At 39.1% G+C, this 23281-nt stretch overlaps 2 protein-coding genes across 2 annotated transcripts; one reads left to right on the top strand and one right to left on the bottom strand.

The window, feature by feature from the left end:
• Window positions 1-753: 753 nt before the first annotated feature.
• LOC126373560 (succinate dehydrogenase [ubiquinone] flavoprotein subunit, mitochondrial) lies at window positions 754-21236 on the bottom strand. Its single transcript, XM_050019722.1, has 13 exons — window positions 21079-21236; window positions 20343-20604; window positions 19476-19549; window positions 15393-15568; window positions 9624-9776; window positions 8810-8967; window positions 8285-8449; window positions 6865-7064; window positions 5906-6103; window positions 5392-5536; window positions 2881-3116; window positions 2202-2368; window positions 754-1409 (listed from the first exon to the last, which is right to left on the bottom strand). The coding sequence occupies exons 1-12, from the start codon at window positions 21124-21126 to the stop codon at window positions 2213-2215; spliced, it is 1971 nt and encodes a 656-aa protein (XP_049875679.1). The 5' UTR covers window positions 21127-21236; the 3' UTR covers window positions 754-1409; window positions 2202-2212.
• A 226-nt stretch (window positions 21237-21462) lies between these two features.
• Window positions 21463-23244, top strand: LOC126373584 (transcription initiation factor TFIID subunit 11). The gene is made up of 5 exons (XM_050019766.1): window positions 21463-21618; window positions 21693-21797; window positions 21882-22335; window positions 22533-22717; window positions 22919-23244. Exons 1-5 carry the CDS (start codon window positions 21567-21569, stop codon window positions 23050-23052), a joined length of 930 nt encoding a protein of 309 aa, XP_049875723.1. The 5' UTR covers window positions 21463-21566; the 3' UTR covers window positions 23053-23244.
• The last annotated feature ends 37 nt before the right edge of the window (window positions 23245-23281 follow it).

The raw sequence follows: 23281 nt of genomic DNA, 5'->3' as shown, positions 1-23281 counted from the left end.
CAACGTGTATTTTCCTTGTAGAATAATCATAGCAAAACTTTCCGATGAATACTTAATCTATATTTATAGACGAGATAAATTAAGGTGAATTGAAACGTTAGGGATGATGCATGGTATTGGGTTATAATTATTAGCACATATTGGTAGCCGACAAGTTATTATTTTTGTCGCAGACGATACACAATTAAATCATCTGGTTAGATGAACTCGTTTGAGGTCGACAGACACCTACCTATGGCTAGTAAGTAGGCTGGCTATCTCGAGGTCGGTCACACACTTGGCCTTTAAGCTCCTAATTTACTTCCACAAATAGAAATGATATTACTTACATCTGTACTGTGCAGACTTTGTACATTTTCGCTAAAGATTTATCATTAAAATGCATAAAGTTTAATTTTGATACGACAATTAGATCTTATAAGTGAAGCAAATAAATGCGCATTCAAAATATTTCCAATAGATTATGACTTTCTACATTTCTAGTCAATGTTACTGGTAATCGGAGGCTTCTTGACGTCAATGGTAGCATAAAATTTCCGCACAAAACACGCGTCAACATTGTCCTACATCCAGCCTTGGTAATTTGAACTCTGATGATCCTGTGAAATTGCCGCGCGTTGCGTCAGACAAGAAAACATTGAAAGACTAATAATTTACATTCTGAGTTTTGATAGGAGTTAACAACGCTTAGCAAGTTTGAAAATATGTTATGAAATTGTCAGGGAACGAAAGAAAAATGAATCGCAACACATGTTTAACTTTACATAATTTTATTAAATATTATTTCCTTATTTATGTTCTATAAAAGGGTTGTACCTCCATAATTCAAATTAACTTCATCGGCATAATACTGAACACAAAGTCAAAATTTACATAAACATGATTTAAATAATGCGTATGAAATTATCGATGTTGAAAAATAATTAAAATTTTACAATAGGATATTACATTTTTACACAAACTATGAGGTAGACCTATATTATAGTACTAACATCATTTCAGAGTAAAATTATGCTTTTTTGGGATTCCAAAGCGTATAATCCTCTTATTTTATCGTTACGCTTAAGTACGCTCGGTGCTGCTGAGGCCATTATAACACATTTAAAATCAATAATAAATGCTTCACACGTACACTACAATTACAACAAAATTGACAACAAAATAATAAAACGGGAACTATCGTGGCACAATGTGATTTGTACATACGTATTTGTGGCGAGGAATAGACTCGTTAGTGGTTAGTGTAAGAGTATTCTCGATGTGTATGTTACGCTTAACGGGCTAGGCTATATAATAAATAATGAAATAAATAATGGCGCTCGATGAGTGGCTTGGTGCTCGGGCGACTGCGGCAGCGCGTCGCGTGCAGACTCTGTGTTACTCAGCCAGCACCCTTGATGAGAGATTACCTAAAACGTTGCAAAATATATTCGCTCGTAGGTTTCAACAAACATTTATTATACATCAATGGGAATGTGTATGGAAATACTGTGGTGCGACGTCATCAATAAAAGCAGTATACTTCACTGTTATTTACTTTTTCAAAATAAATAATAATTATAAATAATAAAAAAACGAATAATTATGTACCCGAGTAATGAAAAAGCAGGTAATTAACACATTTAAACTGAACAACGCCATCTATATTGTTTTTGGTGAAAGTAGCTTGGACATTGACAAAAAAAAATACATTTGCGCATATAAAATGTCACAAAGCAAAATTGTTTTTTAGGTGAATTGCGTCATGAGGCCTTTTTAACCCCCAGGTTGGTCATCTATCTCACAACCAAGATGAGAGAAGACCGAAATTATGGGAGACTATGATATCACTATTTCGTTTTCCAGAGGTGACTGACCAACCACATCAACCCTGGTGTCAGGCTTAAAATTGAGCCGCCAAAGGCCCCTAGCATAGCTTATGTAACAACTACGTACTTACATCAGAAAGTAGTAACCGGAACCATCGGATTGACGTGCCATCCGAAGCACGGATCGGCCTGTATTGTCCTAACCAATCTAAGGATCACAGTGATTTTTATGTCTCCACCGGGATTCGAACCCGGGACCTCTGGATTGTGAGCCCAACGCTCAACCACTGTATAATCCTTATAATTTATACACTGTATAATCTGTGATGTCGGGTCGGTGCGTGAGCTTGTCTCAGTGCTTCTAGAATGTTCTATTCCTATAAGTAGACTCACCTAGGTCCAGTCTAATACGTTCTGATGACGGGCGGCACAGTCTTGCACTCCTGCTGGTCTAGTGTGTTGTCGATAACTGGTCTGTATGTGAGCTTGGTTTTGCCGGTCGCCGGGTCTGTCTCCGCTAGTGTGTGCTTCCTCCAGTGCTTCTCAAATGGCAGCTTCGTCTGAGAGACAAGAGATATAATGGAAACAGTGAAATTGATGTCAATTAGAACACGTAAGATATAACTTATTTGACAGGGCTAAACTTATTTTAGGTTAGTAGGAAGGTCGTAATCTCAAATAAGTTTAGTCCTATCAAATAAGTTAGTCATGCGATTTCGAATCGACACCATTATAATTCATTTTATTTGAAATTTCACATGTAAACTAGATATAAAAATGCTCAAGGGCGTTAAAAAGGCAATGAAATAAATGTCCAAATTGTGTTGAAGAGCAACGTTGCCGGCTTGTTGTGTACATTGCTTCGACGTGGCGCCTTTTTGACTCAAACATCTCGCTACTACGTGCGAGTACGAGTTGTAAAATATATTTGAAAAAAAGTGGAGCTTTCACTGTTAAGTTTTCTATTGATTAATAATAAGAAAAAAAATTACGTATTTTGGTAAAAGGAAAATCCGGCACTGAACATTAACAGCAGCAGGTGGAAGTTGACACATAGAAATCAGGCACGTACCTGCCCTTCCAAAGGCTTGGAGTAATCAAGTTCATCACGACGTGTCTTGAAGTCCTCGCGCGCATGCGCCCCGCGCGACTCCTCCCTGGCTAATGCGCCCTCCACGATCTGCACCGAGTTGATCATCAGGTTCTGGAGCTCCAATGTTTCAACTAAGTCCGAGTTCCAAATCATCGAGTGATCCGATACTTTCACGTCCTTCAGCTGACCGTAGATCTCGTGGATTTGGCGCTGACCTGTAAGTAAATACAATAGATTTAGCGCGAAAAGAAAAACGTCTATAGTAAACGATACTATGTACTAGTGGATAGAGTAGACGACAACCTAGTCACACGAGATACTTTTTTCATCGACATATGGAAATACGCCGATACACATAGTTTCTTATTACTTCATTATATTGTTATTTCCTTCAAAATACCTCAGTGTCTCAAGACGAAAGTCTTTGACCAGTGCGTGTTGCCAGTGATGACCTACGGCAGTGAGACGTGGCCGCTTGCTATGGGTCTCGTGAGGAAGCTCGGTGTCGCTCAGATGGCAATGGAGAGAGCTATGCTCGGTATTTCCCTGCTCGATCGAATCAGAAATGAGGAGATCCGCAGAAGAACTAAAGTCACCGACATAGCTCGGAGAATTGCAAAGCTGAAGTGGCAGTTTTTTTTTTTTTTTTTTGACGTGACTTATTGTAGATTTGCCGCAGATGGCATTAACTACTTGGCCGGACAAATGGGGAGCGCTGAAGGCTCTCACCCGGAGAAGTGGCAGTGGGCAGGACACATAGCGAGGAGAACCGATGGCCGATGGGGCGGAAAGGTTCTAGAATGGCGACCACGTGTTGGACGACGCTCAGTGGGTAGGCCCGCTACAAGGTGGACCGACGATCTGGTGAAGGTCGCGGGAAGCCGCTGGATGCGGGCAGCGCAAGACCGATCGTCGTGGAGATCCTTGGGGGAGGCCTATGCCCAACAGTGGGCGTCGTACGGCTGATGATGATGATGATGATTGTTATTTCATTCAAATACCCGTGCCGAAGGAAATAGCTAGTAAATTCTGGCGGAACAAGCTTTTTATTATTTAATCAGACGGGTCTAAAAAAATGCCATCCTTCACTAACGAGATGAAGAAATAATGTTGTAGCCTTGAAGACTTCAAATTAATAGTGTTTAGAAAACAGACGGCGGTAAGTTATTCCACTGTGTGTTTACTAATAAAGAGTGGAGAGTTTCGATTTGGAAGCAGTCCAAAGATTTTGCGGAAAAACATAACTTGTTATAATTAGAATGAACGATCTAGTAGATATATAGTTGTAGGAATATGTATGCAAGTAAGTACGTATATCGGCTCACGATCTGGAGGTCCGGGTTCGATTCCCGATGGGGACATTGTCGAAATCACTTTATGAGACTGTCCTTTGGCTTGAGTAACCTGATTGTCCGAAAAAGTAAGATGATTCCCTGTTTCGAAGGGTACGTTACGCCGTTGGTCCTGGGTATTAGCCGTAAAAACACATCCACTAATTCGAAGTGGAGCCGCGTGGTGGAGTATGCTCCACACCCCCGGCGGTTGATTGAGGGGACGCCTGTGCCCAGCAATGGGACGTGTATAGACTGTTTATGTTATGTTAGAGATTGAAACTCGCCAGAAAAATTGGATGGAGCCAAATAAGGCACCTGCCACATTTGTTTGTTGTTACAATGTTCGTATGTTTTGTTTGCGTGCAATAAAGTATATTCGATTATTATTTGTAATTACAAATCCTTCGATCGCATCATTTGAAAGTACCGATTGGTTCTTAGTCAAATAAAACACAAAGAAATCTATTCGAAACTCCGCTCATCTGTTATAGCATGATTAGAATGACAGCAGGACAGAGATATAGTATATCGCCTAGCGCGAAAGAGACGAGAGATATATCACTCTAATCATGCTACGTTAAAAGGGGAATACGGTGGATTTCCACAACGCGGGGAGAAGAAGTGGTGAGCGGAAACCAGGATACAACCAATCAGCACGAGAGAGCGATAGAGCGTCTTCTCTCCTGCTCGCTATAGTTCGTCGATTCCAGAAGTTATCCGCTTTGATGGAAACCCACTTTTAGTCCACTTGGATAATGACTTTATTCTTCCGTTTGGATCGGAGGGTACGTTAAGTAGTTGGCTTAGACTTAAGTAAGCCTGTAGTCAGGGGCCTGTCAGCTCAATGGTAGACACCAGCAGGGTAACATGCAAAACTTAATAAAATTATCGATCGATTCAATAAATTTTGTCGAAATCGATAAGCTTTTTCTTCTCCTAACATGCGTGTCACGTGATTTTGTTCGTATTTTGACAGAACATGACTTATTTGGGTTCACATATTAGCACCAATCGACAAAACGACATAATTGTATCACGTTGCGCATGTTAGCCGTACTGGGTTGATGAGGTCACAAGTTCACAACACACACGAGAGAAGATTTATTAATGAAATAATTATAACGAATAAATAATTATAAAATATGAATGCAAGTACCTTCTTCCAAAGTGTTCTTCTGCCGGAAGACGGCAGCGTTCTTCTGCATGCATTTCTGCATGCGCAGACGCAGGTCTGCGGTGGGGATAGCGCCGTTCGCGTACCGTATTTGGTCCAAGTTCGCCACACTCGCCTCGCCGGTCGACTGTTTGAGCGTAATAAAATAATAGGGAATGTACATATTATCAATATTATGTATTCTATATGTATAACGTAGTATAATTAGAATGACAGCAGAATAGAGATTATTATATCGAAGGAGGAGTATCTAAAATAGATAGAGTAGAAATAAAATAGAGTAGTAATCAGACAGAATAATTAAATGTATGGTTTCAACACCATTGTCTTTCGTATGAATTTGTATAGTACGTAAACGTACGAATACTTGTCACCGGTGATCAACTCACGCCCAGTGCGCTTAGTAAGTCGGGATTGTTCCTGCGTCTTCGTACGTATACGCACGAGACGTATTCCAACGCGTCCAAAGTGCGACCATATAGTGCTACAAACTCACGTCTTTAAGCGGCGCCTGCGCGTCGCCGGGCTTGCTGTTCTCGGCGATGGTGATGGCGCAGGCGCGGCCGAACACCACGATGTCGAGCAGCGAGTTGGCTCCCAGCCTGTTGGCTCCGTGCACCGACGCGCACGACGCCTCGCCCGCCGCGTACAGGCCCGGCACTATCGCGTCCTTGCCGTTGTGGTGGGATATCACCTGCGAAATAATACCATAGAATATAATGTAGTACATATAGAAAGGACACTCACCTCCCCCCACCGAAACCATATACCGCAACAGTCCCCACACGCTAACCACACCTCTACTCTACCCTCTTATTTCCCTTGGGTGTCTTGCGAGAAAATTGTATTTGTCGTTTTGTTTAACATTATGATTATGTTATATATAAGAGAGCGTTGGCGAGAATATAAACAGTATTTTTTAATAACAATATTCGTACTCTTACAATAGGCTCGTTTCCAACTAGTCAAATCAGTTACTTTTTACTAAACGTCAAACACGAAATTACTATGGGATTTGTATGAAAAAGCACTGTGGCGTCATAGAAAAACGTACAAAATGTCGCACTTAAATTTTTCATAAATAAGTTAAATAGAAAAAAGATAACGTTTTTGACACCTTTACGAGTTAAACGTTTTTTGTCATTATTTAGTAATCAGAATGCCATAATTTATCTTTGACCTAGGAAGGAAACTACTCAATTCTAAAAAGATATCTATATTGCAATTTCGTTTTTCTAGTAGTACAAACGCCTTGTTAAATTTTACCAGAGTTACGAGGAAACAATCTTATCGTGTTGTTTTTCCTATTTAAACATAAGTTAAATCCACTTTATTTATAACGTAGGTACTAATTATCTTTTTGGTTAAAAGACTTCTGCACAACTAAGCTCCCATGGTTCAAGATCCATGATGTGACTATTTTCACGAGATTGCTGTCTACCCTGGATCGCTCACCTCTCCACGGAAGTTAGTGGGTGTGCCGCCCATGTTGTAGTGCACGGTGGGCAGCACTGGTATGGGCTCCTTGGTGACGTCGACGCCGGCGAAGATCATGGCGGTCTCCGAGATGCCGGGCAGGCGCGCGCCCAGCTGCTCGGGGGGCAGGTGGTGCAGCTGCAGGTGCACGTGGTCCTTTTCAGGCCCGCACCCGCGACCTGAGGGGAATTATATTTAACATAACATAGCAACACTTTCATCCCGGAAAGAGATGAGATGTACAGTATACCCCCCACTTCTCGCCAGCTATGTTAAGTCCCGTGTAATTTGGGGCGAGCCTATAAATTATCTATGATCTAAAAATGAATTCAGTCGAATTCTGTGCGGGAGAATATATTTGGTTACTGTTTTTTTAAGGGTTCATGAGGACGGTCATCCACTTCACAACCCTCTTGATAGAAGAGAAGAATGGTGTTTATTTATTTCGTACCATTTATCAGTATGTATATTTATGCTTGTGTTGTATGTATGTTATTTATGCGTAGGTGGAGGACAGGAGTCCTAGTACGACTTTGAAATAGACTACTCTGGGTGCCATTCCACTCGCATCAGACAGAGTACTGCGGGGCGGAAGGCAAGAGGGAAACCACTGGTCTATTTTTCCCTAGAAAAGTAACATGGAGAATGCTACACCGACAAGAACGTGGTTCTTAAATTAGTGATGATGCGTATGTACAGTGTTTAGGGAAAAATCAGAAAGATGAAAAAGAAAAATTCTGACGGACTTGCTAAACCGGGACGAACAAAAATTTGCTTCGACATTATGAGGAACCGGTACCGGAACTCTCTATATAAATATCTCATTGTTACCGTGTCTCGCCTTACCGCGTAAGAGCAAGCGAGACGGACTGTCCGCGTGCGCACTCCTTTACTCTTTAACAGTTTACAGCAATTTAAACAAAAATGAGACCCAGCGGGAGTGAGCGAATCGAATCGGTGAGAGGCGGATAGGGACCGTTTTAAACGTAATATTCCTTATTCTATGGTAAGAGTTAACACAAGTTGACAAGAGCTGCGAGTTCAACATTTTAGAACTTTTTAATGTTTTGGCGCGTGCAGTCAATCAACTGATAATATTTATTGTGCTAGGTATAGGTCATAACATACGTGTGTGTGCGGTGAAGGAAAATATCGTGAGGAAACCCACATTTCCGAGAAATGTATTTTTGGAGGTATATGACCTAACCTGTATTGGGCTGGTTTTCCCTTCGCGGGTTGGAAGGTCAGACAGGCAGTCGCTTCTGTAATTAACCGGACCTATCCAATCTTCAGGTTAAGTAAGCGGACCCTGTGAAAAAGGGGATAATTCTAGGGGACGATGATACTACTGCGTGTGGTACTTCATGTGAATTGTTCACAATGTTATGTTCTTTCTCACCCTCCATAATCTCGACGGTCATGGCGCGGCTGACGACGTCACGGCTGGCCAAGTCCTTGGCGACGGGCGCATATCTCTCCATGAAGCGCTCGCCCTTCGCGTTCACCAGGAACCCGCCCTCCCCGCGACACCCCTCCGTCATCAGGCACCCAGCGCCGTAGATACCTGCAACCGAATTGAAGTTCAAGGGCTGACTTACGTACCATTCTATTTATGGTATTAGCTTACCAAGGTTTTACATTTATTTGGTTCTATTTAGTAACGTTTCGAAAAACTAAAACAATGCATCTACAATACAATACAAAAACTCTTTATTGCATCTATTAAGCGTTTATTGAATATTTCTTTGTTATTTTTCATTTATGTTCTTTCCTAAAAGGTTTATAAAAAGATAATAATACACTAATTAAATGTTACCATGGATTACTTATTAAAACAATGCATAAAAAAATTTCGTTATTACTACGACTGAGGTAACCTTGTAAAAAATAACAAAGCCAAAAAGATAAAAGAGCCAATACTTACCAGTGGGGTGGAACTGCACGAACTCCATGTCCTCGTTCTGCAGGCCGGCGCGCGCCGCCATGGCCGTGCCGTCGCCCGTGCACGTGTGTGCAGACGTGCAGCTGAAGTACGAGCGACCCGTGCCGCCCGTCGCCAGGATCGTGTTCGCCGCTTGGAACCTGCGGCATAGAATAAAGAGTAATATTGTGAAACCTGGATAAGTGGAACTTTGGGTAAGTGGGACCTGGACGAGTGGGACCTGCATCAGTAAGACCTGGTTAAGTGGGAATTGGATAAGTGGGACATGGATGAGTGGGACATGGATGAGTGGGCTCTGGATCAGTGGGCTCTGGATCAGTGGGCTCTGGATCAGTGGGCTATGGATCAGTAGGCTATGGATCAGTGGGCTCTGGATCAGTGGGCTCTGGATCAGTGGGACCTGGTTAAGTGACACCTTGACAATTGAGACCTTGATAAGTGGAACCTAGATAAGAAAGTAACTTCTGTAGCTGGGACTCATGATGAGGGTCCAAAAACTTTTGCACCGAATTACCTCTGCTAGTGGGACATAGAAACCTGTTTATTACGTATTGGTACCTCAGTTTACCTCTACGTGTAATTGGGACAGACTGTAAATTACCTCCTTTAGAATAGTGAAATTAAACAAAGACAGCCATTGGCAGTGGCAAGTGTCATATTGTTGTTTTCGTCCACTTAATATCTGACCTGCAGCCGGTTTCCACTTTTTATAATTGTTTGTAGTCCACTCGCCTGAATGATTACAAGAGACTTGGCCAGTTTACTCCCAACGAAGAATAAAGGGGTTTCACTGTACCTGTGCAGTGTACCATCTTCAAGGTTGAGCGCGATGCATCCCTTGCAGACGCCGTCTTCCATCAACAGGTCCAGGGCGAAGTATTCGATGAAGTATTCACAGTCGTAGCGCAGAGATTGTCCGTAGAGGGTGTGGAGCAGCGAGTGACCCGTTCTGAAACAAACTTGACGGTTGACTTCAAATTCTATATTTTATGTGCCATATTTCGTCCGCGTGGCGTGTTATATAAGAGAGAGATCTTTGTGTGTGTGGGAGTGCATATCAAATTTCAGCAGCAGCGAGTGACCCGTTCTGAAACAAACTTGACGGTTGACTTCAAATTCTATTTGGTGGATTACCAACCTCATCAACCCTGGTGTCAGGGTTATTATTGAGCCGCCAAAGGCCCCTGACATGGCTCATGTAACGACTTCTTACTTATATCAGTAAGTATTAACCGGGACCAACGGCTTAACGTGCCTTCTGAAGCATGGATCATCATACTTCAGGACAATCAGGTGATCAGCCTGTAATGTCCTAACCAAACTAGGGGTCCTAACCAAACATGTGATTTTTGTGATATGTCCCCACCGGAATTCGAACCCGGGACCTCCGGATCGTGAGCCCAACGCTCAATCACCGGATCACGGAGACCGTTATTAAGCAAATTTAAAGGATCATTTCTTCTCCTCAGCCATAACACCTTGCAAAACGACGTAGATTCCAAAGTGTTGAATTGACCTTCAACATTTTTATCCATGATAATTACGTTGAATAAATGTTTTTCATCCAAAGTAGATAACATAAAAAATCACGTTACGTATTATCACATGATTTTCAGGCAAAGCTCATTCATGGTCCCATAATCCATTGTAACATAAATTTTAGCTCTACTTGGTATTCGTGTTCTAAAATAGATACGATGAACCGAACGGTGATTCAGAATCATTTATTCAACGTAATTATCATAGATAAAATTGTTGAAGGTCAATTTAACATTTTTGAATCTACGTCATTTCGCAACGTGTTATGGCCGAGGAGAAGAAATGGCAAGAAACTGCAATAGCAACACATCTTTTAAATCATCACGTAGCAAAGGGCACAGTCCCTTAGAAGTCCTTTACGAGTAGCTGTGTACATTCTATGTTTTTATTTACTTTTAGTTCAGCAGAAGATATGTTGACATCAATATACCTCCAAGTAATATTGATAAGCCACGACCATGCCAAACAAAGATATCTTTAAAGACTTATTAATAGTGGCGTTTGCGCGATATTAAGTGATAAACTGATAAGTCATACGTCCGTTCTTCATGAACCTGAAAATTGTAGTCATTCATATATAGGTATATATATTAGTAAAGTAACAATTTTAATAATTTTGCTTCCTAATATTAGTTCTTAGAAAGTTATTCCCAGGCATTCATGCCTTCTAAGTACTCATTGTAGAAACCTTTTTTTACTTTCTGTTTAATTACGGTTTACCATTGACCAAATTGGATGTCTTTAGAAAAGGTTGAATACGATCTACTCCGAACCGGCGTGTGTGTATGAAACGATTGATGAATGTGGAGGAAACAAGAGAAGTGTCAGGATCGAAGCAAATGGAATTCCATAGCTCTGCTTACCCTGGTGGGAAATAGGCGTGAGTTTATGTATGTATGTTAATTACGGTTTACAAATAAGTTCATTTTCATAAACCGATCGATATAGAATCATCCATTAGATATATTACATTGTCATTACCATGTTCAAGGACGCGAGTGGAGGACAATATTAACGATAATTTTATTGAGTCGCTCGAGACCATGTGACTTCATGTCTTCTAAGTCTTCACTAACATAGTAGATAACTTTTTTACAAAGTTTCTGTTTAATTACGGTTTACAAATAAGTTCATTTGGTTGGTGACCAATAATGAAATTCATCACTATTTAAATGTTCTCACCGTCAAACAAGGGATTGATAAGCTTGAGCAAAATCTACAGAACTCGCCTTGAGCATCATCCCAACCACCTCGCTCAGGAGCTCCTGCAAATAAACCAAATCCGTCGTCTTAAAAGACGGCCTATCATGGAGACGGAAATGGATTAAAGTTTCTGAATCACCTCATTATTGAAGCAGGTCCCCTGCTAATTGCTGAGGATATGTCAGTGGATATGTCTCTCATAAAGTCAAGTTCCCCTTCAGCTCATCTGCTCATAGTAACACAAACGGACGCTTACTGATTGCAGATATAAATCAAAGAAAAAAAAATCATAAACCGATATAGAATCATCCATTACATAGATTACATTGTCATTGCCATGTCCAAGGACATGGGTGGTACAATATTAACCACACTTGAGTCGCTCGTGACCGTTTGTCTAGTTGACATATCGCGTGATGTGACTCAATGGCGTACCTAATAGACTAAACATCTATGTTGCACTTTAGTTTCTGAATAGGACTGTTTTTAAAGTGCGACTGCCTCCGTGGTCCAGTGGTTTGAGCGTTCGGCTCACGATCCGGAGGTCCCGGGTTCAAATCCCGGTGGGGCCATATCACGAAAATCACTTTGTGATCCCTAGTTTAGTTAGGATATTACAGGCTGATCATCAGATTGTCTGAAAGTAAGATGATCCGTGCTTCGGAAGGCACGTTAAGCCGTTGTTCCCGGTTACTACTTACTGATGCAAGTTGGTAGTCGCTACATGAGCCATGTCAGGGGCCTTTGGCGGCTCAATACTAACCCTGACACCAGGGTTGATGGGGTTGGTTAATCCACGTCACAATTCATACGATAGAAGAAAAAAATGCAACTGTTTGAATGGTACATGACAATATGAAACTGATAATAGTTTGGAGTTCTATTCTGAATACGAAAAGTCATTGCTTAGTATGAAAACTTTCTCGGTTTTATATTTTTTTAATTTAAATAAGTAAAGAGCTAAATACTTATTATTTGAATCCCAGAAAAGACTCAAAATATTAGTAAGAAACTATATTTTTGTTTTGTGAGAAAAAATGTTGCTTCATCCAATTTCCATTATCAGATTCTCTTATTAACTTGAATCAAATCGTCAACTGCAACCATAATAGTGTCGTCCCCAAAGTGGGAACATTCTCGACAGTAAAAGGGCGCAAAACTTAAGTAACCAGAGCTTTATTACCTAACCTTTAGAGAGATAAAACCAGATTACAATAAATAACAATTTAAAAAAGAACGGCAGTCAATGTCCTTACTGTTAAAGAGTTTTTACAACGCGAATTTTCCCACTTTGGGAACATTTCCCGGAACAGCACATCTCTGATTACGATTCAATGAACTATTCTACCGCCGTTAATTGACTGGACATACGAGCCGGTAGGGCCGAGAGCATTGCTCTTGTAACCAGATAGCCAATTGCTATTGCATAAGACCATCAACCTCATTGAGATAACGGAAGGAAGGAATATGATCTTGCAGCTTGTATCGTACGCGTTTGTCGTTGTTGGGAACACCAAGATAAAATATTTCAATATATGGCAACATTAGGTTGCCCCCTTCTTCTCTATCAAAAAGAAGACTTGGCTCAAAGAACTTGATTCCAGGCCATAATTTTTATAAAAAAAATTCTCTAATCATCCTACGAATGGATAGGTAAATGTGCATATTTTAAAATAATTAATATTTATAATAAATAAACAGTGATTTAAAGCAAAGTCTTTATATTCCACGTATTTTGTGCCACTGTGTGTTTCGGAGGTACGTGATTTAACCTGTAGTGGGCTGGTTTTCCTTTCGAGGGCTAGATGGTCAGACAGTCAGTCGCTTCTGTAAAAATACGTACCTGTCGAATCTTCAGGTCAGGTTAGAAACCTAACCTGGTGAAAAACAGGATAACCTGTGCCACAAACCTACAGTCCACATCAAGAAGAAATTGGCATTTGATAGACAAGAATGGAGAATGCTACACCGACAAGAACGTGGCTCTTAAATTAGTCATGACAGGACCGCACTGTCGTTTCCACTTGAAAACAGGTTGAAAATTGACCACAATCTCACCTGTTGAGACACCTCATATATATTGTCCTTCTTGCCCTGGGATGACTTTATGCAGGCCATTTCCATAGCCAAATACTGCAAGGGTATGTCATCGACTCGAAAAGAAGAAGAAGACCACAAGTGTGTGAGAGTCTTTTTGTAATTATTTCTTTTTATTTTGGTGCAATATAGTGTATTTGTATTGTATTGTGGGCCTAAGATGGAGCACGTTTAGCTATCATCATTCCGTAAATGATTGAAAAGACGGAAGAAGGCTTAGAAGGGGTTGATTCGCCTCCCGAAATCAATTTTATAAATACTGAAAACAAAAATATTTACAAAAAATATTAAGAATCGTTATAACAAGTTACAATTTAAAGGAATCATTTACGATACATTAGTATTCGTAGTCATTCGACGATTGGTATATTCTTTCTATATTTCATATTCGATGAAAGCGAAAATGAGATAAATACGTCTCTCTGCAAAGTGCATATGTATGTTAATGTGCCGGTAATGTGTTTCACAATGACCTTACGTCTTTTATCGCCTGTAAACCAACTGTAAACTCTTATCGTTATGTAACCAATACTTTACATATACGCGGATGTTACTTACACAAGTACTATCTAGTTCAACTATCCATTCATTTATGTATTATCGTAATAGCAGGTCGAGTGTCTAGACTCTATAGACTAATAGGGTGTCATTATCATGATAACTATGGCTCTGTGTTGTTTATGATTGCAGTAGGAAAGTGTTTAGAAACGATCATCTTATACGTCTGGTTTTGTGCTGGCTGCAAGACGGCATGTCTAGAACGTATGCAGTTAGCTTTAACGATTAGGTTGTACTGGGCAAATATTACTGCTCAAATCGGGCTTAAAGGGACTAAATCAGTCAAAAATTCTAACAATAATGCGAGTGTAAATTGCGTATAATTGCCCAGTTGGAAGAAAACTTTACTGCCACTGCGTGGTTGTAGGTTTGAATCCCAACAGAGGGGCCTAAACCAACGGTTTTCGAATTCAAATTTAGATCGTAAATGAATATTACGTGCTCATCGCGAGGAAACCCACATTCCCGCGAACCTAATCCGTTTCGGAGGTAAGTGACCTAACCTGTATAAGTTTAAAAAATATTTATTACATGTCATTTCATTATCACCAGCCCATTAACGTCCCCACTGCTGGGGCACGGGCCCTATGGATGGATAGGGAGATCGGGCCTTAAACCACCACGCGGGCCCAATGAGGATTGGTGGTTATTAACGACTGCTAATGCAGCCGGGACCAACGGCTTAACGTGCCTTCCGAAGCACGGAGGAGCTCGAGATGAAAACATTTTTTTTGTGGTCACCCATCCTATGACCGGCCTTTGCGAAAGTTGCTTAACTTCAACAATCGCAGACCGAGCGCGTTTACCGCTGCGCCACCGAGCTCCTCATGTCATTTAGCAGGTACCTATTTCTTAGATTTTGAAATTTAACCATGTCATAGTGAGACTCTGATCCTGCAGTCAAATTGCTTATGCAATTTTGCAGGACATTGCATTTATACAAATGTTATTTAAGGCCTTAATAATAATAAATAAATAAATAAAATAAAATAGGTAAAATAGGTGCAGGTCGTGTCGTATCGTGAAGGTTTTGGCGGGAAGAAGAGAGGAATGGCGATTACTCCACCGACAAGAGCGCAGCTCTTAAATAAAGAGAGAGAGATACGCTATCAGTTAAATGGGCAGATGTGTTTCATTTCAGCTGGTTAGACGTTGATATATAACATACCTGTCAGCAACAGCGCAGCAGCGATGCGCCTGCCCCCCCTTGCCGAACTTGAGGGACTGTCCTCCGAACGCGCGCTGGTAGATGCGGCCCTCCGGCGTGCGAGAGAACGGCATCCCGTAGTTGTCCAGCTCGATTACTGCATGAGGCGCCTCGCGGGTCATGTAGTGGATCGCATCCTGGGGGAGATAATTCAGATTTATGAAATCAGGGGTTAAAATGGCCACATCGAAGGAATTCATCTAAGAAAGCAATATTGCTATTTGACATTTGTTTGCATTGCGCACTTACTTTTATATGCGCAAATGTCAAATTTCAATATTGATTTCTTAGATGAATTGCTTCGATGTGGCCTTTTTGATCCCTCAGATATGAAGTCAGATTTATGAAATCACATAAACGTCTGCTTTAGCTCCTTTTTCTCATCCAGCCTGTGTTTTTAAAACCTTATAATCTTGGAGATTTAAACATACATTAAAACAAAAAAAAAAAATCTTTAACAGAGATGGTACATAATCTTTAATTGCCTCTCTAACGGCCTCTGTGGTCCAGTGTTTCAGCGTTGGGCTCACAATCCGGAGGCCCCGGGTTCGAATCCCGGTGGGGACATATCACAAAAATCATTGTGGTCCCTAGTTTGGTTAGGACATTACAGGCTGATCACCTGATTGTTCGAGAGTAAGATGATCCGTGCTTCGGAAGGCACGTTAAGCCGTCGGTCGCGGTCCAGTCCTCCGCCTTTGAATAGTACTAACAATTACTGCCCCCTGTCAGGTTCCAGGTTCACAGTCCCGGTGACTGTGTGTATATAGGTTTAGTAAACAAAAATCTTCTTCCCGTGGTCCGTAATAAGGTGGTAACCTACCCATGGCCTGCTAATGAAACATAAACCCGTAGGTAACAGTCCGGATACTGCGTACAAAAATCTCATGAGTAAAAATGCGTTGCGATACTAAACGAATTACGTCGCATCGTACCTGCGCATGTCAGCACATAACATAAACATAAACAGCCTATATACGTCCCACTGCTGGGCACAGGCCTCCCCTCAATCAACCGGAGGGGGTATGGAGCATACTCCACCACGCTGCTCCAATGCGGGTTGGTGGAGGTGTTTTTACGGCTAATAGCCGGAACCAACGGCTTCACGTGCCCACCGAAGCACGGAATCATCTTACTTTTTCGGACAATCAGGTGATTCAAGCCTGAATAGTCCTTACCAAACAAAGGACAGTCTCACAAAGTGATTTCGACAATGTCCCCATCGGGAATCGAACCCGGACCTCCAGATCGTGAGCCTAACGCTCTAACCACTAGACCATAGAGGCTGTACAACGTGATAAAATTACCGACCAATTAAAATAAATTAAAATTGTCGAAATCGATAAGTTTGTTTTTCTTCCCTAACATGCGTGCCGCGTGATTTTGTTCGTATTTTGACAGAACGACATGACTTATTTGGGTTCGCATATTAGCACCAATCGACAAAACGACATAATTGTATCGTCAGAATCGATAAAATGTCAGTGACAACATTTTATCACGTTACGCATGTTAGCCCTTCTGTTCGTTGTTAATTGTAATCGACTATATTATGATAAATTATGTTTTGCGGTTTCTTACAATAATATGGTTTTATCGTATACCAATCTACCGTCAACTTTTTCACCTCAGCGCTCTTGTCACATGCGTCATCACGGGGAACATTTAAAACCATTCCCAATGTTGTTGATCTATTATGTTTTTCGATACATAGTTCGCTTAATACAGAAAGGTCACTTCAAATTTAAAATATTATTTCATATTTTGAAATAGGCGCTTAGCTAATACAAGTAGGTATCCATCTGACCCGAGACTGTACAACAAAAAAGGCAGGTTATTATATTATGCTTTTTTTTTTAAATTATAACGAACGTATTTCGTTTAGATTTAGTTAGGTATGTACGGTTACGAGCATTAATATGTATACACTTTGGTACCATGTCACATTGACTTTTTTGACAAATTGAACAGTCTCACTAAATGTCAAATATGCTAGTGCAACAAAGTCCTAAAGTGGGTACATTATATTGCTCATGACTGTACCTAAGGTCACACATCTGATTCTGGTCGTCTGAGACATAGCTGGCGAGGAGTGGGTGTGTATTCTATACACTCTGCCTACCCCATCTTTGTTACACCAGTGATGCTATGCTATGTGTTATGCTTGTACCTGAAGTGCACCTTTATTACCTATCCGCCTTTACGCCTCTGCCCTTGGGTGATACCAATTATATAGCATTTAACCGCAGTTTGTTCCGTCATAGTCATTGACCACGTATATGTATGAACAAATAGAGTACCAGTCTCTGTAAAAAAGTGGTCGCGGCGCATCTTGTCACTAAGCGACGAAGTCAAGATCGAATTTAGTCGCAATGGGCGTAGTGACGATACTGTACAACCGATATTATTCTTTATTTTAACAATCATAACATCTTAATTTCACGGAACGAACTTATACTGCCTACATAACTTAATGTATATACTATATATATAATGTATATGGGTTCGGGCGCTTTTTAAGATAAAAACCTTAGAGATTGTGAGTCTATTTCTTTATAGTATGTCAGTCATGGTCATAGCTTGTATTGTATACCACCAAGTACTTTGTTAGCAACGGTAACGTGTGATCTTCAAGTACATGTGATGATAGTGAGTATGTTTAAAAAACACAAGCGAGTATGGTCATTTGCGACAACATTACCGCAGAAAAAGGTTAAAACAAGCATTACGAATAACATTTGTTGACCGCTTTAACAAGACATTGTTTTCGCGCGTTTCTATAATAGTAGGCACGCCAGCTTCTATAAGACAACCGTAATTTATTTCGGTCAAAATTATGCACGTCGTTTATTTTTCACGTTCCGACAAACGAGTACCAAATTCATTTTTTTTTATTCGCATTAAATAGGGTTTTACAGATGTTATGTTATTACTAGAGTCGCTTATAACCTGTTTAGTGTAAAATCTCTAGCATGCAAAATATATCTATACCAAGTAAAATTTGGTGAATGCAATACTTTATTGATTTGATTGTTAGACTAGATGGCCTCCTTATAGGTACGTAAGTGATTACATGTTGTGTCTATAGTTATCATAACACTACTAGGTATAATAGGCATTCGTTTATAAACATAAAATAGAGTCCCAACTTATATACCTCGTAACAAATTGACAAACAATCTCTGTAAAAAAGTGTCCGCGGCGTATCCTATCACAAGCGCCGGCGTGTAACGACACTGTACAACCGATATTGCACTTTATTTGGAAGAGTCATAAAATCTTCATTTTAGGGAACGAACTTATACTATCTACATTACTCAATGTATAAGTATTTACACAACGGCTCGGTCGGTTTTTTTAGAAAAACTCCTTAGCAAATGTGTGTCTATATGTACATAGAATGTCAATGCGCACACTATTTTTCGTTATTATAGTTTTTATAATATTCATATTTGTATAAAATATCTACATCTACAGTTATTAAAGAACATCTTGTTCAGTGTCAATATTTATCTTTCCATCTTGTTCCTAAAGATGTTATGTCTATAATGAAAATTGATAACATTTCTCATAGCAAAACAGTCCATTAAATCGTAATAATATAAGTATATTACACATTATACAACATACCTATATGTATATAAGTAGTTTTTTGCTCATAGTCTACTTGTCGGAAAACGAATGGAATAATTTAGTCTTTCAATTTGTAATAATGCTATCTTTACTCTCGTCTTGTCCTTATTGCATGAATTAGCATTACAAGTTTACGTAATATATGCAAATATAAGTTCAACACGCCGACTATTATACGTTTATGGCAAACATTCATGTATTTATTCGCATGATTTCATTAAAATAATAATATTTTATAATATATAAGTTGAGAATAGCGAGTTAGCCTTTCTGCGAAGTTTCGCCAGCTGTAGACATAGCTGGCAAAACTCCCATGTAACAACATCAACAACAATATCACAATATTTACTTTTATACTGGTGATAAAAAGTATTTATATAAGACAAATATTCTAAGGTCGGCAGTACTCACCTGATCTCCAAGCCAGTCTGAACCTTTGACTGTGTCATACATGTGCCAGAGCCAGCTATCTTCTTCCATATTACCTAAAATAACAAAAACATTGAATAACTTTATAAGCTCTTTCTTACTTGTTTCGCCACTGTCTTGCTGATTACCAAACAGCCTATTCAGAGCTTATCTGGCAGATAGAGATTGAAGTACTTCTATCAGATAAGCAAGCTCTGTATATCTTTTTTACACCAAACAAGGTTGATTAAAAATATCTTTAAATAGACCCTATCTAACTATAGTCATTGTATGTGTTCATGTATTTGTGTATACAATAAAGAATAAACATGGTGATATCACTTTATCAATCAATAATAAAAATTGGTCAAAAAATCTATAATCTAAAATGCAACATAATGCCAAGAGATAAGTGAGTCAATAACTTTAGATAAACTGCAATCTTTTGGACACTTTTTGATAGGAATATCCTGGCAATAAAAGTGATTTCAAAATCAAATTAACTTTAATACTTATATTTGCCTTGTTTTGGTTTTGTTTAGTGATTTAGGAAACTTCTAATCAAAATTGAGGTAGCAATTACCAAGTAATGCCAGTAATTTTATCTATGTTTCACTTGGTTGTGCAATGAAATGTCTATAATAAACAGGTTCTTTTGATGATTACACTTAGAACTTGAAATGTGCTTTATAAGGAATAAAGACATTTGATGGAAGCTCCTTCATTATTTTACTACTTTTGTACCTAAATCTTACAGTTGTAGAAGTTTAGTTAACTGATGACTTTAAATAGAGTGGCAATCCATGTAATGACTGACCATTAGAAGTAAATAAAAGGAAAAAATAAACAGGTAAAATTGTCAATAACTACCTAGAGCTGCATTGATGCCACCTTGTGCGGCGACAGTGTGAGATCTCGTCGGAAATAGTTTCGTTACAACAGCGGTTTTAAAGCCTTCCTGGACAAGGCCGAAGGCTGCCCGAAGTCCAGCTCCGCCAGCACCAATGACCAAGGCATCATGTTTGTGGTCAATGACTGTATATGCCTTGGTCATGTTAGTGTTGGATGACCCATCTTTAACTGGTGTTGCACCTCCAACAGATAAATGGAGGTTTCTATAGAGGTATGAAGCCTGGAACAAGGATAACCAAGTTGATTTAATTATTGGAATAACAACTTAGATTACCTTCTCTTTATGAAAGTTTTGAAATACAAATAGAATAATTTATTATATTTATTGAAATATTGTATCAAAAAGCTTTATTATTTCATAAATAATATGAGATAAATAGTACAAAAACTTTGTCGTAAATATTTTTTGACAATTAAATATAGTCTAATTGCTTAATTTAATATTTTACAATTATTTCCATGTGCTACGTTATAGGGTGAAAGTACGTAGATGTAGGTTGAGAAAAAAACAAGGCTTGGGCAAATTAAAAAATATCTTGAATATGAATTACATTATAAGTATATTAAAGCCGTATTTTAGTACAGGAAAGTCATGAAATTTTTAGATACCTTGGACGGAGGCCCGACCAAAACATTCGTCGTTTATCGATTACATAACTTTCTTTAATTTTGGACAATTTAAATTTTGACTTACCAAAGAAGCAGGGCTTCGGGAAACCGCGGCCTTCATTAATGCACTCATGATGGAACTCTCTGTCCGCACCTGGAGCACAAATATTTTTTGAAAATGTTCCAGAAAATCACATGAATTCACACCACTCGCTGTTGTGCTGTCAAATGAAATGGCATTTATGGTCACATTCGTTTCAAGTAATAATCTACTAACTTATGAACGAAAACTACTTAACGAATTTGTTTTCCATGAAACGAACAGTTGCCTGTTCATAGATAATAAAAAACTGGACCAAGCGCGTTCCATTTAATACGCCGACGAATATATATTTGTCTTTGTCTTTTCTCAGGATATTGCATTAGGCTATCCTGTTGTCATATTTGTCATTCTATAAATAAATAAACCCAAATGGAATGGAATTATGGTATATTTCGCATGTTTTTGGTGGCGTATCTTTCTAATTTTTTCATAAAATCCGCTTGATTTTTGGATTTTATAATAATATTGCCATGGCTGATAACCCGAGCAGCGACGGCCTTTCCGAGGCAGAAAGATTGAGAGGTAAATATCGCAAAACCTAGAACCCCATATTTCATTTCTATTTCCCGTATTTATTACTCGTTTCTTAATTTCAGAAGAAGAATTGGCGCGAGAATTAGATCATAGTGACTCTAATGAAGAGGACTCTCAAGAAATATCTCTTGAAATAGAAGAGAAATTGCTGAAAGATGAACCTGAATGTAAGTCTCTTTTCGACAACAATATCGCCATTATTGTGCACATAAACCTTAAATGAATTCTAATAATATCTGCCTATTTTTTAGATACAACATTGACAAACTATGGTGAGAGTGAGCAGACAACTAACATAGAAAGTGAGGTAATTGAAACATATTCGGACAGTTCATTGAATGTAGAAATGGTACATAAAGCTGATGAACTTGGTAACATTTATACTGAAAGTTCAGACAACTTTTTGAGCTCACAACCAGATACCCTCACTGATGTCACTGACCAGTATGAACCTTATATGAATGAATATGCATTTGACACAACACAATTAGATCAAACAGAACCAAGTACTAATGGTATCAAAGTAAATTCAGAAACAAATGCAGATTCTGTTGTTGTGCCTGATGTCAATGAGTTTCAACAAAGTGAGATGGACTCTGGTAATAATTATGAATCTCAAATGACAGAGGAAATGCTAATGAGTGAGAGAGAAAGGGAAAAGAAGAGTAAAAAGGAACTAGAGGAAGAGGAACGGGAAAAGATGCAGTAAGAATTTTTTTTAGTATAATTTTTGTGTAGCTTTGAGTACTGATAACTTTTCTTTGTTTTTGTTCTTTGTATACATAGACTAACTTTTTTTATAGTTTATTTGAAATTATGTTATGTTTATTTGAAAACTAAACCATATATTGAGTGACTTTGAAAATATCCTATAGGTATTTATTTAAATGTTTTGTTCACAGGGTCCTAGTATCAAACTTTACAGAGGAACAGCTAAACAGATATGAGATGTATCGTCGCGCTGCATTTCCTAAGGCAGCAGTTAAACGACTAATGCAGACAATCACTGGGTGCTCTGTCGGACAGAATGTAGTCATTGCCATGTCTGGTATTGCTAAAGTTTTTGTTGGTGAGGTTGTTGAAGAAGGCAAGTATATTATAATATAATAATATGATACATGTTCCTTACACACTACAGTTATTTTTAAAACCTATTTCTTTATTTATTTCTTATTGGCTTGAGATGCAGTGAGTAGCACTGTTTGATTGCACTAGCAGCTAGTGCAATGGCAAAAAGGTTTGTACCCTTTTACTTTTGAATTGATTTTTTCTTTATTTTTTTTTTCAGCTCTTGATGTTCTGGACAAGTCTGGTGAAGCAGGTCCGTTGCAGCCCAAACACCTGAGAGAGGCCTTGAGGCGACTTAGAATGCGTGGCACCATCCCCACAAGAAAAGCTCATAGGAGCATGTTTAGACTATAGCGGTTGTGTCCACAGTGCCCTACGTCGTACTATTGCCTTATCTATAGCTATTTACCTAGTATTCTTGTTCTAGTGTGTTTATAATGTACAGAAAATAATGTAAGAAAAACCTACTCTTAAGTCTTTAGTCGTAGGAAGTGATGTTTTAATCATTGTTGTATTTCTTATCATAATATACAAAGTTGAAGATTATTTGATGTTGGTGATTATTATTTATTAACCAACTTCA

This window comes from Pectinophora gossypiella, chromosome 16, assembly GCF_024362695.1.
Source record: "Pectinophora gossypiella chromosome 16, ilPecGoss1.1, whole genome shotgun sequence".
NCBI lineage: Eukaryota > Metazoa > Arthropoda > Insecta > Lepidoptera > Gelechiidae > Pectinophora > Pectinophora gossypiella.
The sequence above is the reverse complement of the archived record's forward strand: the minus strand, read 5'-3'. Positions and strand labels throughout refer to the sequence as shown.

Bases quoted from the DNA above. Each gene is read 5' to 3' on its own strand.
- LOC126373560 (XM_050019722.1), bottom strand. From the start codon at position 21,126: ATGAGTGCATTAATGAAGGCCGCGGTTTCCCGAAGCCCTGCTTCTTTG. The intron at 6,104-6,864 runs GTGAGCGATCCA...ATTATTTCGCAG, and splicing joins CCACTAACTTCCGTGGAGAG to GTGATATCCCACCACAACGG. The intron at 3,117-5,391 runs GTACTTGCATTC...ATTTACTTACAG, and splicing joins GAAGAACACTTTGGAAGAAG to GTCAGCGCCAAATCCACGAG.
- LOC126373584 (XM_050019766.1), top strand. From the start codon at position 21,567: ATGGCTGATAACCCGAGCAGCGACGGCCTTTCCGAGGCAGAAAGATTG. The intron at 21,619-21,692 runs GTAAATATCGCA...TCTTAATTTCAG, and splicing joins CGAGGCAGAAAGATTGAGAG to AAGAAGAATTGGCGCGAGAA. The intron at 22,718-22,918 runs GCAAGTATATTA...TTTTTTTTTCAG, and splicing joins TGGTGAGGTTGTTGAAGAAG to CTCTTGATGTTCTGGACAAG.